This window comes from Lycium barbarum, chromosome 7, assembly GCF_019175385.1.
Source record: "Lycium barbarum isolate Lr01 chromosome 7, ASM1917538v2, whole genome shotgun sequence".
In the NCBI taxonomy this organism is placed as follows: Eukaryota; Viridiplantae; Streptophyta; class Magnoliopsida; order Solanales; family Solanaceae; genus Lycium; species Lycium barbarum.
The window spans coordinates 110,078,415-110,093,655 of NC_083343.1; the positions used below are offsets into that span (position 1 = coordinate 110,078,415).

Sequence of the window (15,241 nt, forward strand, 5' to 3'; positions counted from 1 at the left end):
TTGGTTATTGTCTCTTTGTCAATATTTTCCTTAATTCTCTTATTTTATGTTCGTGTACATCAAAAACTCGTGTCTATATTTACTTTCAAATCACTTTTAATGATTCCGTTCGAGATTCTTACTGCACTATACTGAAAATCAGCTATATATTTACAATTTTACATTACTAATTCGTTAAACAAGAACAAGTGGGGTTCTTTTTGACTAATTAACTTGGCTTGGCCTTGGACTAGATGCCGCTGAATGACAAGATTAATTTGAATGGAATGCCTTGTTTCTTGTATCTTTTTCTCGCTGCCTCTTCGTTAAGTGTGATATAGCTGGTCCAACGTTGCTCAAATTAAGATGCTGTTTAATTTGATGGTCTTGGTTTCTAGATATAATGTTCTACATATGTGTCTATGCTCTACGTCAAAAAAATAAAATAAAAATCGGATTGGCCGAACCAATAGACTATATGGTACATCCTCCACCTTTGCTTATTTTGTAAGTCCGATTTCATTTTTAAAGGTGCACCAAATAATTATGGTGCGTTATTGCACCATAAGACACTTTGAACTTTTTTTTTTATTTTTTTAAAAAGAGATATAACCTTGTTACATAATATAGTCCAGAAAGAGAGGAGCATGAGTTCATGTATACTCTAAACCGTACATATATACGCCCTGCTCCTTCCTGTCCATCCTAGGGTTTGGACAGTGGAACTGAAAATAATTCATTAATGATTTTCTTGTATACTGTAAAGGTAAATAAGCATGCATTCAAACTGGATAGCAGTGTCAACAGATGTCGCAGCTGACACCTTTTTGAGATTTTGTGAACCCCACCCACATATGGTACTGTAACATTTCGAAGATAAGCTTATAGTAAGAGACCAAACAAAGATGTTGTACACGTCCCCAGATACTATCCATTTGGATCTGCAAGGGCCAAAGGGACTAGCTCCTCATTCCTATGTACAAATAAATATATACATATAGCTTTTTATTGAAACTCAGAAGTATGGTAGTTCAAAATAATACTGTAATATAACGACTAGGAACTTAATTGTTATCCATCTGCTTTTGACATGCTATCTATACTTGGACACGAAATTTCTAAGATTTTTTTGTTGCCGCATATATCAAAAGTAATCAGTAGAATTCATGATTTTGAATATGTCAAAGTCATTTTTGTGGCAATAATGAGCATGCTTGCTTAATTTGAATAACAAATTTAAAGTTAAAAGATTCCCAACTATCAAAAGAAGTTATTTATTTAAAATAGACTAAAAAAGAGTCACATAATATGAAATTTAAGTCTTGGTAAGATTAATTAATGTCAATGAGATAAGAATGTCTGTTTCCATGTGAACAACTTTCATTAAGTGAAGAACAATTGAGGCTATAGCACCCCTAACTATAGGAAAAGGATGGATGTAACAAGTCAGCATTAGTAATATTTAATAGTAATTGTTTTTGAAGTTCAAAGGGGTTAAAGATTGAAGAGAGAGCTCAACTAATCACCGATTCAAGTAATGTTAATGGGCAATGTAAATGACAAATGAGGTCACGGACTTCGACTGGAGGTATTTCTTAATGGGCAATTTTAGTACTATTATACAGTCGCGTTGTTGGTATTTCTTTTTTCTTGAAGAGTTTAATTTCTATATATTAAATTGACAGAATATAAGCAGTGATGGATCCAGGATTTCCACTCAGGGTGTTCGGAAAAACAATTGGACCACTTGACCTAGCCTTTTGCATTTGTTTAGGGTGTTCAAAAGTTAATATATGTACATTAACATAGAAAATTTACCCTAAATATACATTGTAATTTTTTGCCCAGGGTGACTAAATCCGCCCCTGAATATAGGTTAGTAAATTTCACTTAGATGCTTGATCTACATAGTTATTCCGGTTTAGTAGTTGAACACATGATAAATTGTTATTATTACATTTGCGACTCAAAATTTTAAAAAAGTTTATGCGTGTGTTCTCAAACCGTGATTATGTAGATAAGTTAACCACTTAAAATATATCACTTCCTTTAATTATATGTGCATTAGCCTCAACAAGCCGTAAAATCTCAGGCTTGTTTCAACTGAGGCTGATTTGTATAATCAAAGAACATGACACATTTTAAGTAATTAGCTAAGACGCAGATATACTTTTTACTCCTTAGGAAGGACGATAAAGGTCTTTGTAAAGACTGCAAGGTGATTCCGAGTGAGAATCTAACGACCCAGCATAAGCTCTTGGTGATGGATTTGGAAATCAAGATGAGGAAGAGAAAGAGGGTCGTGGATGACAGGCCTAGGATCAAATGGGGGAGTTTGACCATGACAGGTGCCCTGGAGATGGGGGAGAAGTTGAGGGCTATGAGAGCCTGGGAGAGTAGTGGGGAAGCGACCGACATGTGGGATAGGACGGCCAGTTGCATTAGAGAAGCAGCTAGATAGGTGCTGGGCTCTCGAAGGGTAGCCGTGGTCGGCACCGAGGGGATTGGTGGTGGAATGGAGAAGTTCAAGAGAAGGTGGAAGCAAAGAAGGTGGCGTATGCAAAGTTGGTAGACAACAAAGATGATGAGGAGAAGCGAACAAATAGGGAATTGTTTAAGATGGCAAGGAAGGAGGCAAAGTTAGCGGTTACGGCGGCAAAGACAACAGCTTTTGAACGCCTGTATGTAGAACTAGAGGATAAAGGCGAGGATAAGAAGTTGTACCGACTAGACAAGGCGAGGGAGATGAGGGCGCGTGACTTGGATCAGGTGAATTGCATCAAGGACGAGGATGGCAGGGTACTGGTGGAGGACGCACTCATTAGACGGAGATGGCAGTCATACTTCCACAAACTCTTGAACGACGAAGGGGACAGAGATATTGTGTTGGGAGATTTGGAGTACTCCGAGAGGTGTCGTGATTTTGGATAGTGTAGGAGTATAAAGGTTGAGGAAGTTAATGGTACTATTCGTAGAATGAGTAGGGGAAGAGCGACCGGGCCCGATGAGATTCCTGGGGAATTTTGGAAGACTGCAGGCAGGGCAGGTTTGGAGTGGTTAACTCGGTTATTTAATGTCATCTTTAAGACGGCTAAGATGACCGAAGAATGGCGATGCAGTACAATGATTCCATTGTACAAGAACAAGGGTGACATTCAAAGTTGCAACAACTACAGAAGGATCAAGCTACTAAGCCACACTATGAAAGTGTGGGAAAGGGTGGTGGAGATAAGGGTGAGGAGAGGCGTTTCTATCTCAGAGAACCAGTTCGGATTCATACCGTGGCGCTCAACTACAGAAGCTATTCATCTTGTACGGAGACTGGTGGAGTAGTATAGGGAGAGGAAGAGGGACTTGCACATGGTATTCATTGACCTAGAAAAGGCATATGACAAAGTGCCGAGAGAGGTTCTATGGATATGCTTGGAGGCTAGAGGTGTACCTGTGGCGTACATTAGGGCGATCAAGGACATGTATGGTGGGGCCAAGACTAGGGTAAGGACTATAGGAGGAGACTCAGAGCACTTTCCAGTGGTGATGGGGTTGCACTAGGGATCAGCTCTTAGCCCATTTTTATTTTCCTGGGTGATGGATGGATTAATGCGGCAAGGTGAGGTGCCATGATGTATGTTATTTGCGGATGACATAGTCCTGATTGACGAGTCTCGCAGCGGAGTTAACGCTAAGCTGGAGGTTTGGAGACAAACTCTGGAGTCTAAAGGGTTCAAATTGAGTAGGACCAAGACAGAGTACTTGGAGTGCAAGTTCAGTGATATAGTGCATGAGGCTGACGTGGAAGTGAAGCTTGGCACCCAGGTCATACAGAAGAAAGATAGTTTCAAGTATCTTGGGTCTATTATACAAGGAAATGGAAAGATTGATGATGATGTCACACACCGTATTGGTGCAGGATGGATGAAATAGAGGCTTGTCTCCAGAGTGTTGTGTGACAAGAAGGTGCCACCAAAACTTAAAGGCAAGTTCTACAAAGTGGTGGTTAGACCAACTATGTTGTATGGGGCGGAGTGTTGGCCAGTCAAGAAATCTCATGTTCAGAAGATGAAAGTGGTGGAAATGAGAATGCTGCGATGGATGTTTGGGCACACTAGGAACGATAGGATTAGGAATGAAGTCATCCGAGACAAGGTTAGAGTAGCCTCAGTGGAAGACAAGATGCGGGAAGCGAGGTTGAGATGGTTTGGGCATGTGATGCGGAGAGATGCAAATGCCCCAGTGCGGAGGTGCGAGAGGCTGGCTAGCGATGGTTTCAGAAGAGGTAGAAGTAGGCCGAAGAAGTATTGGGGAGAGGTGATTAGACAGGACATGACACATTTCCTGCTTACCGAGGACATGACCTTAGATAAGAGGGTATGGATGACTCATATTAGGATAGAATGCTAGTAGGTAGTCGCGTTTATCCTTTCTTACGAGTAGTTATATTGCTCTATAGTTTCTTGTCTCTTGATTTCTGCGAGTATCTGTTGGTTTATAATGTCTTATTTACTTTCATTGTTTTCATTTTCATAATTGCTTTGATTTGTTTGCCCGTATCTAACCTATCCTATGCTTTTTCTTGAGCCGAGGGTCTTCTGGAAACAGCCTCCCTACCTAAGATAGGGGTAAGGTCTGCGTACACTCTATCCTCTCCAGACCCCACGTTGTGAGATTCACTGGGTATGTTGTTGTTGTTGTTGTTAACTTATTTATGTAATAGGAATTCGAAACTACAAGCAAAAAAAATTCAAAATTTGAGCCGAAAGTGTTTAATAGGAACAACTATATCATATATTCAAATGTTCATTGAAATATATTATAGATGGAATATTATTATAAAATTTACTAGCAATTTAGAGGGACTAAGTGTATGCCTGTTAATTTTCTTAATCTTCAAGTTTGAACTCAGTTTAAAGGAGTTTGTCTTTTAGACGGCTGACATGCAGGAGGAGCGGCATAATCATCGAAGTTTTATAGTAAGCTAAAGTATAACATTGAAGTTGCAAACTAGTAGAAATAGCTATAATTTCACACTGCTATTTAAATGCAAAGCTCTAATTCAACTGAAATTTGCACACTCTTCTATGTTTCCTTCTCATATTCTTGTGTCTAATCCACCCAAAAGGTGGTTTTAATAAAAAATGTTTAGACCACTGGGAGAGGGGAAATTAAAGTAATGAATATAAGGGCACGTGAGTTTGTTAAGTAGCAAGTTGTAACGTGGTTTCTGGCCTCGCTTCTCCATGGTTCTTTTATTCAAACACACTCTCTCTCTCTCTCGGCCATGCTTTATTAGTTTCTAAGGCTTTTATCAATAGCCCTTTTGGATATGATTTTAAATAAGATATGAAATTATTGATTTGAAGTTAAACTTTTAATTGTATATGCAATTTAAATTTCTTAAGTTGTATTTTTCTCATAAACATTAAAATTCAATAATTTGTGAAAACTATCAAAGTTTCCCAAACTCTTACACAATCTTACCAACTGAACAAATCATATAGTTCATAAACAAGGTATCGAGATATCTGAAGACACCGCATTAATAAATCGTATATCCATGTTCCTTTTATAAATAAATGCTTGCAATCTGAGGCGGATCCGGATTTGAGCGCAACGGGGGCACCATTATCTTTAGTACGTCAATTACTAGCGACAAAGTTAGGCATGCGACTCTTAAAAACTTATTTATTACAATAGAAAAATACAAACTTCAATAGTATCAAATATAATTAATGTGGTACTAATATAACAAAAGTACATCATCAACTCATACTTGAACTCGTCGCGTTTTCATTTTTTGAAAACAATTAATAATAGCATCATTGCTTACAGTTGCAAATACTTCCTTCTCAAAGTAACAAACTAAACAATTATTTAAAAAATCATCACTAATCGTACTACGTAATTCATCTTAGATGTACTTCATGGATGAGAATGCTCTTTCAACAATTGCAGTCGCTACATGTAAAATCAGATGAATAAGTCTCCATAAGATTTGCATCAACCATCTCTTTTTCCAAATCACTAATTCCTTTTAAATCAGAGAACCTAGAGTCACCACGTCGTATGTGCATTATGAAAGTGTCAAGTTGATAACTGAGATCTTGAAGCTTCAATACACCAAACTCATTTGGATAATGCTTGGCCAATATCATTATTCTTTCCTTATCAAAATTAACAAATGAATTAGTCGGATTCAAGCTAGACATATACCCAGAGGCAAATAGTCACTCACACCATCAAAATGATTGTTAAGCTTCTGAAGTTGTAAATCAATTACAACATAGAAAAGTTCAGCCTGTAGGTGATGTGAATAAGTAACGCTAGAAAGTCTGCGCTTCGACTTTTCAGGAATATAGAATTCTTCCATCTTGGGCACCAAAATATCATGTTTAGCACAAAATGAAGAGATTTCATCCATGAATGCTTTCCATGCTTCCTCTCTCAATTTTTGAAGCCTTTCTTTTGTAAGGTCAAGGAATACCATGACATTAATAATATCTTGCTCTTTCCTCTGTAAAGCTTTGCTTAGCTCGTTCGACAGTACCAACACTTTCAACATCAAGTGAAGTAAGAAAGCAAATTCAAAACCAATAGTTTCAATCAAATAAGCTTTCCCATGCAATCTATCACTAGGGTTGGAACCTTCACATTTAATCACCTCAAGAACATGAATAATATATGAAAATAAAATAATGAAGTCATCCAATGTTCTAAAATGTGATCCCCAACGAGTGTCACCTGGCCTTTGAAAACCCCGCTCTTGATTTAATCCTTTTCCACTTTGAATTCCACCACTTTTTAGCAATTTCTCCAACAATTCTGCTTGGTGTTCCGGAAGTTGATCGCTACAATTAAAAGATGCTCCAACCACATTCAACATGTTAGCACTTAAAGAAATGAAAGTTTCCACCTCCTTAACTTTTTTAGCAACCACTACAAGTGTCAATTGTAATTGATGAGCAAAACAATGAATGTAATGTACCGATGGAGTATCTTTCAAAATTAAAGCTTTAAGACCATTCATCTCACCCTTCATGTTGCTAGCTCCATCATATCCTTGTCCGCGTATTTTGGATAGACTTAAATTGTGAAACAGAAGCAAACAATGGATAGCTTCCTTCAATGACTTTGCCGATGTATCACCAACATGGACAAGACCAATAAATGGCTCATTTTCTTAGCCTTTTTTATCAACATACCGCAAAGCAAGGGCCATTTGTTCATGGTCAAAGATGTCCTTGGACTCATCAACTAATATTCCATAATAATCTCTATCCAAGTCATCAATTATAGCTTTTATAGTTTCTTGTGCACAAGCACTCACAATATCCTTTTGAATCTTTGGCGAAGTCATGATATCATTTTTTGGAGTATTTTTTAATATAACTCTATCCACTTCCGGAAGCGATTGCCAAGCTATTCCAAAAGCCCTAGAAAAAGGCCTTTATTTTTTAAGATTAATGTCATGATCCAATTTCACTAAGTCGCGTGGGCACCTACCTTTCCCACCTCGGTAAGCGAACCTTTATCCTAACAATCTTAAAAACATGAATAAATAAATAAATAAATAAATAAATAAATAAGCGGAAGAGATAGAGATACGTAAGTCTGACATATAAGTAGATAAACAAAGCGGAAATACATCAAAACCATCCCAGTATCTGGTCTGGTCATACAAGAGCATCTAACTAGAATCTACAAGTCTGGAAGTAATAATAATACATCAATAGTCTCAATAGTCTCAATATGTCTCAGAATATTAAGTAAGACATAAATAAATGAGAATCTTCAAGGCGGCGAACGTTCTCGTGCTCACCTTGTAAGGCTCGAAATGGCAATCCTCGATCACTGTCAGCGACGAGGAGTAAAGGTCGATCCTACCTGGAACTCTGCATTCATAAAAGAATGCACCAAGTGCAGGTCAGTACAAACAACAAGTACTGGTAGGTATCATAGGCCAACTTAGATTAGCTAACATATAACAAGGCTATAAAGTAAGATAAATAGGTAAATCAATAAGGTATAAGTCAACACGAGCCAGTAATCAAGTGCAAGTCATCACCTATGTTATAGCCTTTAAACCCAACTGTGTACATTCAATTCGAATACGTATATCACACATCACAAGAATATCACAACAGAAACCATGATACAATGCAATGTAATAATGTATGAAGTGTGAATGCAATGCATATGCACCGTACACATGTACTCCGATGATGGAACATCACATCTCGGCAGAATAACCCATGGGGGACCCACGAAGTCCACGCACCCTCACAATTCCGGTAAAGACCTCGGCAATCGCTACCAGCACTCATACCTCAATTCCGGGATAAACATCGGACATCGATCCTCACGTCACTCTCATCCAATTGAGCCTAGGTCATAATAATGTTTCCTTGTATATCATCAGTGTATCATCAGTGTATCATGAAGGATGAGAAAGCGTGCAATGTATGAGTTCAATGTCAATAATCAAGTCAATATCAACAGTACCACACATGGGCACACCAACAATATAATAAAAAGGCTACACAATAAGCCGAAATAGAATCACAATCCTCGTCTCAAAATAGCAACAAGTAAGGTGCTATAATATCATAATCAAGATATATCAATAGTCACCAATATTTACTATCTCCACGTGGCATCGAGCCAACAACAATAGAATAAGATAAGTCACAACACAATGGGGTGACTAGCCCCCAAATCACACAATAAGGCCCAACCTAAGACAATATCCAATCCAATTTCATACCCGAAGGTTTACATGCATTCTCCGACAATATCGTTTGAATTATGCTTCGCTAAATGAAGTCTCACCAGAGGGTAAATCGTAACCTACCTGTAAGGCCGAACAGCAATGTCTCCAACAATCACACCTTAGTATTCTCTTTCCTTTGAGCTCGAGAATAAGAAAGTCTAAGCATATTCGAATCATGAAATTAGAATCAAGAAGAATATCAATCAAATCCTACGTCTATTCAAGACCCAATTTCCCAACCTATGGAGTGGGTTTATGATCTAGAAAGGGAAAATTAGGAATCTATAGGCCTCAACATGAAATTAAGCTCTAGGTGATTAATTCCCATCAATTACAAGCTAGGTGAACCAACAAATTACTTAAATTCGGATTCTAGGCAAAACCCCCAAATTTGGGTATAAACCCTTACTTCTAATCCCATAAATTAGCCACTAATTTGGAAGAATCATGCAATTATAGGTTCTAATCAACAATTCCATGCTTAATGAAGCTAATCCACTCTATAAATCAAGATTTAGAAGCCTAAAAAGAAGAACTCATGGAACCCTCTTTTAATCATCAAACCCTTAAGGAACTATCATGATAATGGAATCCTAAGGTGATTAAGGATAATAGAATAGTAAAGGAAATAGAAGAACTTACCACCAACAGTTTCTCCCAAGAACCACCTTGAAAAGCTCTCAAAAACTCCAAAGTCGAAATAATAAAGAATGAGGGATTTAGGGCTTTTAATACTCATTTAATGAAATAATTTGCCCGATACCGCTTTCGCGACAGCGGTCCTGCCTCGACGGCCACTCAGACCGCCACAACGGTCATCCAACATTACTCCTGGCCGCTGTTGTGGTAAGCCTACCGCTATAGTGGTGCCACTGCTGCGGTAATGGTGCCGCTATAGCGGGCACCAGAACTAGAATTTCTCAAAAGTCCCAATCTCAATCCGAAATCCCGATTATTACCCGAGGCCATTTGCTCACGTACCACATATGTAGACATACATAAAACACACCATGATCGCATCCGTAGTCTCGGAATTCCCATCCGGGGTCTCGTTGACCGAGTCAACCCAAGTCCCAAAATGCACCCGAGTGCATTGGGAACCGAACCAAATATTCGCACAAGTTCTAAAAGACCATCCGGACCTCTCAGAATCGATGAATTCCCGAAAAAGGTCTGTTTACCCAAAAGTCAACTTTGAGTCAATTCTTTTCGCTTAAAGCCCCGATTTCCCAAAAAGTCGCCCGAACCGTATCTAAATACCTTGGGAAACGTGTCAGCGGTCCCCTCGAGTCAAAAGTGAGTTAACAAGCTTAGGAAAAAGTAAAAAATGGCTAAAAGACTATAACGACCAAACGGGTCATTATAATTAACTTTCATCGTGCCCTCGAAAAGACAATCCATGATCCAAGAGGAACCTTACCACATTGATTCATGCATTTAAACAAATTTGGTGCTCAATGTTTTTTCTCTCGGGGTTCTTCTAAAAACAACTTGAATTGATTGAGATTGATTTGATAAATTTAGCATCTTATTGAAACACCAATTGTGGATGCTATTCACTTCACCAACATGTAAAAAAGTCTTTGTGAACCTTTATTCCAAGCTTTAAAATCGATTTTCGTGAAACGTCACCTGTGCTTCCATGAACATAGTCATTTTTGAATAAGTAGCAACACAATCAAAATGCAACATCTTTCTTCTCACTGTACTCCAACCATCTAGAATAAGAACCTTAAAACCACTTTACACTAAACTGGTGCATTTTCTTCCCGAATGAAGTCTTAAGGAAATTATAATCATGAACCGATCGGCAAGGCCCTTTGTGAATGTAATGTCTTCTCACTTCATCCTGTATTCTAGAACTATATTTATAGATGGATATTCTTGCTCCAGGATCATTTTTATGTGATGTCAAATCGAATACATCTATAAGTTGAGAGGAATTGCCTCTAACGCTAGAACTTGGTCGAGAAGAATTCAACTTCGTCAAAATTTATCCATCTTAATTCACAAGAACAACAACTTCCTATAAACCATGTAAGTAAGGATTTCGTTAGTTTTAAGAGCCAATCAAGAATACAAGTAAAATAATATTATCAATAGGAGAATCACATCCCTCTCTTGACAGCAAAAAAAGGGATGCATAATAAGGAAAACACACTCCATCCATCAATTGCCAAAAAAAAAAAAAAAAAAAAAACAGGGGAATCACATCCCTCCCATCAGAAACAAAAAAAAGAAAAAGAAAACACATAATAGGGGAATCACACCCCTCCAATCAATAGCAAAAATGAAAACACATAATAGGGGAAGCACACCCCTTGCATCTATTGCAAAAAAGAATACGTAATAGCGGAATTATACCCCATACATCAATAGCAGAACAAAACATATAATAGAGGAATCACACCCCTTATTTTATTATAAGTTATAACTATATTGTATTTCATAAAAAATATTAGAAAGAATACTTACCAATTCGTGAAAAGATAACCCTGAGATAAAGAGGTGTTTAGTTCAACGAAATTGAAAATAATCCGATCTTGCCTTGTGAATTGTGGTATGCTAATACTGGGAAAAACATTTAGGCTCATCATCAATATATAATTAATACCATACTAGCTATCTATTAGAATACTGTCGATTCTAGTCCACTCATTCCATTTAAGACATGAAATTGGAATCCTTTTCATTTTATTTCATCAATTTTGGCTACGAACTCAGAAGTCAAGTTTCATTCAAATTAGTTAATAACTAATAGTTTTGACTGACTATGTTTACGTAAATGATAAGTAGAAAAGTGGTATGAACTAGAATAAATAGTGCAACAGCAATAAATGCCAGAATATTTACTTCATAATCTCATCAATTTTACTTCGCAACCACTCGAGATTTAATCCCGTAGAGATGATAAATATTTGGCCTGTAAATTCAATGAATGAATGTTACCTATCGATATTCATGAATCGGATCAATAGCATAAATAACAATAGCTGAACTATCAAATCAATTCGTCGTCAAAAAGGATAAATAACCAATAAACTTCTCTCAAATCCATTTGAAAAATAAAAACAAACCTGACTTTTCAAGACCTTAAATTGATTTTACAAAATCCCCAATTTAAGAATATGATATGATTTTAGGGCTTAGTATAAGATAATACAATTTTTAATAAAATTAAATCTATTAAGTTGTGTATTCCTCAATCACTAGTAATTAAATACTATTATATAGTTATATAACAAGTAATCTATATTAATCACTAAAAAATAAGGGAAAGCTTTACCGTAAGAGAAGTCCGATCGTCGGCTCGAATTCGATTGTCGGAGAAATTAATGAATATCGACAATAGATTCGACTGGGTGACGTTCCTAACTTAGTGATTTGTGAGAAACTTGATAATGGAAGAATGGAAGAAGGGTTTGAGAATGAAGAGAGCCAAAGGAGTTTCTTCTTATTACGTTGGGAAAAGATGAGTGGGAAGTGGGAAAAAATCTTTTGGAATTTGGGGCTTTTGGGGGGAGGGATTTAATGAAAAAGTAAAATGGGAGGGGGACTAAACAATAAAAAGATTAAAAAAAAAAAAAACTACATTAAATGCAGGTTTGTACAACAGTTTACTGCATAAATATTTTTTAAAAAAAATAATCGTAAGAGCCGAGATTCGAACTCGGGTCACGACCAGTGAGCATCAGCTCAGGGGCACCCCTACCAACTGAACTACTTTAGTAATTATGTTTGAGGGTCCTTTTAAAATATATGATAGTATATAGAGTTTTTTCCGAAGTTGGGGGGGGGGGGGGGGAGTGTCCCCCCACACTTCAAGGTGGGTCCGCCCCTGCTTGCGATTACATGCTGTCCAATAAATCAACAATATTAGTAACTAACCACTCTTTAATATAATCCTCTCACATAGTACATACAATCTCTTCAAGTCGAGCATGAGTCTTTTTTTTTTTATATAAAATTTAAAATAATAGATCTTTTTTATAAAATATAAACTTATGGGTCAAGTTTTATATCTAAAAAATTTGAAATCATACTTTTTGAAAATTTGAGATTTGAAATCATGATTTAAAATTGAAGTTGATTTTTTTTTTTTTTTTTGGTTCAAATTTCATAAACAAACGCTGACTTCAAGTCAAACTTTAAATTTGACCCTCAAATCTTATGGCCAAATGCCTACTTAATTAAAAACGAGAATTATTCCCGCTGCATTTGGTAATAAAGAGCTAGAAATTAATGAATAAGTTCTAAACAAATAAAAAGACATTCATGCGAAGAAATAATTTTATAGATTCTGACGTTGGGAAAGACACTTGTTAAAAATGTTTTTCTTGTTCTCTATGCTTTCCAATTATTCGATTAATATGAAAAGTAGAGATGATAAAAAGCATTCTTGAGAAATTCACACAACTTGTCCAAATTTAATCGAGTTATGTGATATAATTACTTAGTTAACGTGATCCAACTCGTAATTAAACTTGAAATGACTTATCAATTAATGAGGTCAAGGAAGATGTGTTCCCATTCAAAATGAAGAAACAGGAGGAGACACCTATCTTTCATAAGAACATCATGAATCTGCATTGACTTGTCACCTCACCCTTTGGAAGATTTGCTATACCAGTACATGCTCCTACTACTCAGAAAATGTCATGAGGCTGGTGAGACACATATTTCAGATATACAAGAAGTTTTAGGATCATGAAATGCAACAAGTAAACCTATATGAAGTTAAAGCTGAAGTACCCAACCAGCTCAACATCCTCAAGACATATATCCGGTTATTCCTGCACCTGATATTATTCCTCAGATTGATCAAAGAAAATCAAGCAGAGATAGGAAACCACCTTTATATATGGATGAGAGATTTTGTCTCCTTAAATGTTCAAGAGACTCCATATGCTATTTCTAAGCATCTGTCATATGATAACCTGACACCAACATACCAAGCCTATCAAGACAACATGTCTACCATAACAGAATAAGTACTTTCTTAGAAGCAGTTGGAGATTCTAGATGGAGCAAGTTGAAGTTACTACACTTCAGAACAATCATACATGGGGAATTGTCTCACTTTCTAAAGGTAAGAGACCAATAGGGGTCAAATGGATTTTTAAGGTAAATTATAAGTCAATAGGAGAAGTAGAGAGACTAAGAAACAACTAAAATGCATTCTCCCCAGGATCTATAGGTAAGTGTCGCTGACACCTGAGTGCCTTTGTTGTTTCAAATATGTGTCTCTTCTCTATACTATCCTATTCTACTGGGGAGTATAAAGATAAGAATTTTGATCAACAATTCCATGTATCTTGAATTGCTCATTACATTGTGCATTAAAAATCTCACCACCATTGTCAGATCTAAAAACCTTCACCTTCCTGCCAAACTGAGTTGAAACCATAACAAGAAAATCTTTGAGTAAACAACAAACATTAGACTTAAGATGCATCAAGAATACCCAAGTCATCTAGAATGATCATCAATCAATGTGAGGAAAAGATTCATTTTGTTATGAGTAGCAACTTTATAAGGTCCTCATACATCCATGTGAACTAAGTCAAAACAATGAGATGCTCGACTACTACTATTTGGAATAAGTAGTCTAATCTGTCTTGCAAGTGGACATATATCACAATGTTCCAAGATAAGACTACACTCTCTCCCTCCCAATTTATGTAATATAGTTTGAATGGTCATGGAGTTTAATAAAGAAATGAAGATTTTTGAAATTTGTGGCCTAAAACAAGTCATAAATATTTGTGTGGCTGTAAATCATTTCATTAAGGGTAAAAGGAAAAGTTTTAAGTTAAATTATTTCTAAATATAGAAATGTAACATTCTTTTTAGGACAGACTAAAAAAGAAAATTCACCACATAAATTGGGACAGAGGGAGTATTTATTTTAAAAAAATATCAAGCTTCCTAGGAATATCCATGGGAACATGACCCATTCTTTGGTGTCATAATGTGCCCTCCTCTAAGCATTTACTTACTGTCAAGGACTTTATTCTTCCTGCTTCATTTTTCCTCTGAGATCTCAATACATACAAGCCTTCCTGTTCTTCAACAATCTCCTTCACCCTCCTAGTGAGAAGATCCTAGAAATGAAGAATCTAAGGAAAAACAAGGCACAACAATTCAACTCGTTGATCAGCTTTGACACAGATAAGAGATCGAATTTGAAATTTGGCGCACATAACACATTTTGAACTACATCACCTCCTTCCAACTGATAATATCCAGACTGAGTTATCACTGCTGAATCATCATTTGACAGTTGAACCTTTCTAGGATTATGCACTATCAAACCAGTGTTTAGCAATGTTTTGTTACTTACCATGCAATTAGTAGCACCGCTGTCCACTATCCATTTTGCACAAGCATTTCCTACAATATCATGTTGTGAAATTCTTGTAAAAGTACCTACCAGGTTTGTAGTGGACTCATTGATCATAGGTTTTTTCAGAATCTTTAGGATCTGATTGTATT

The 15,241-nt window shown here is 36.6% G+C and overlaps 1 protein-coding gene and 1 long non-coding RNA gene across 2 annotated transcripts; both read right to left on the reverse strand.

Moving 5' to 3' along the window:
• Positions 1-6,172: 6,172 nt before the first annotated feature.
• Positions 6,173-7,333, reverse strand: LOC132601729 (uncharacterized). The gene is made up of 2 exons (XM_060314794.1): positions 7,179-7,333; positions 6,173-7,058 (listed from the first exon to the last, which is right to left on the reverse strand). The coding sequence occupies exons 1-2, from the start codon at positions 7,331-7,333 to the stop codon at positions 6,173-6,175; spliced, it is 1,041 nt and encodes a 346-aa protein (XP_060170777.1).
• A 253-nt stretch (positions 7,334-7,586) lies between these two features.
• Positions 7,587-12,413, reverse strand: LOC132602407 (uncharacterized). The gene is made up of 3 exons (XR_009567771.1): positions 12,033-12,413; positions 11,600-11,669; positions 7,587-7,868 (listed from the first exon to the last, which is right to left on the reverse strand). It is a non-coding gene; the product is annotated as an uncharacterized LOC132602407 (long non-coding RNA).
• Between the last annotated feature and the right edge of the window lie 2,828 nt (positions 12,414-15,241).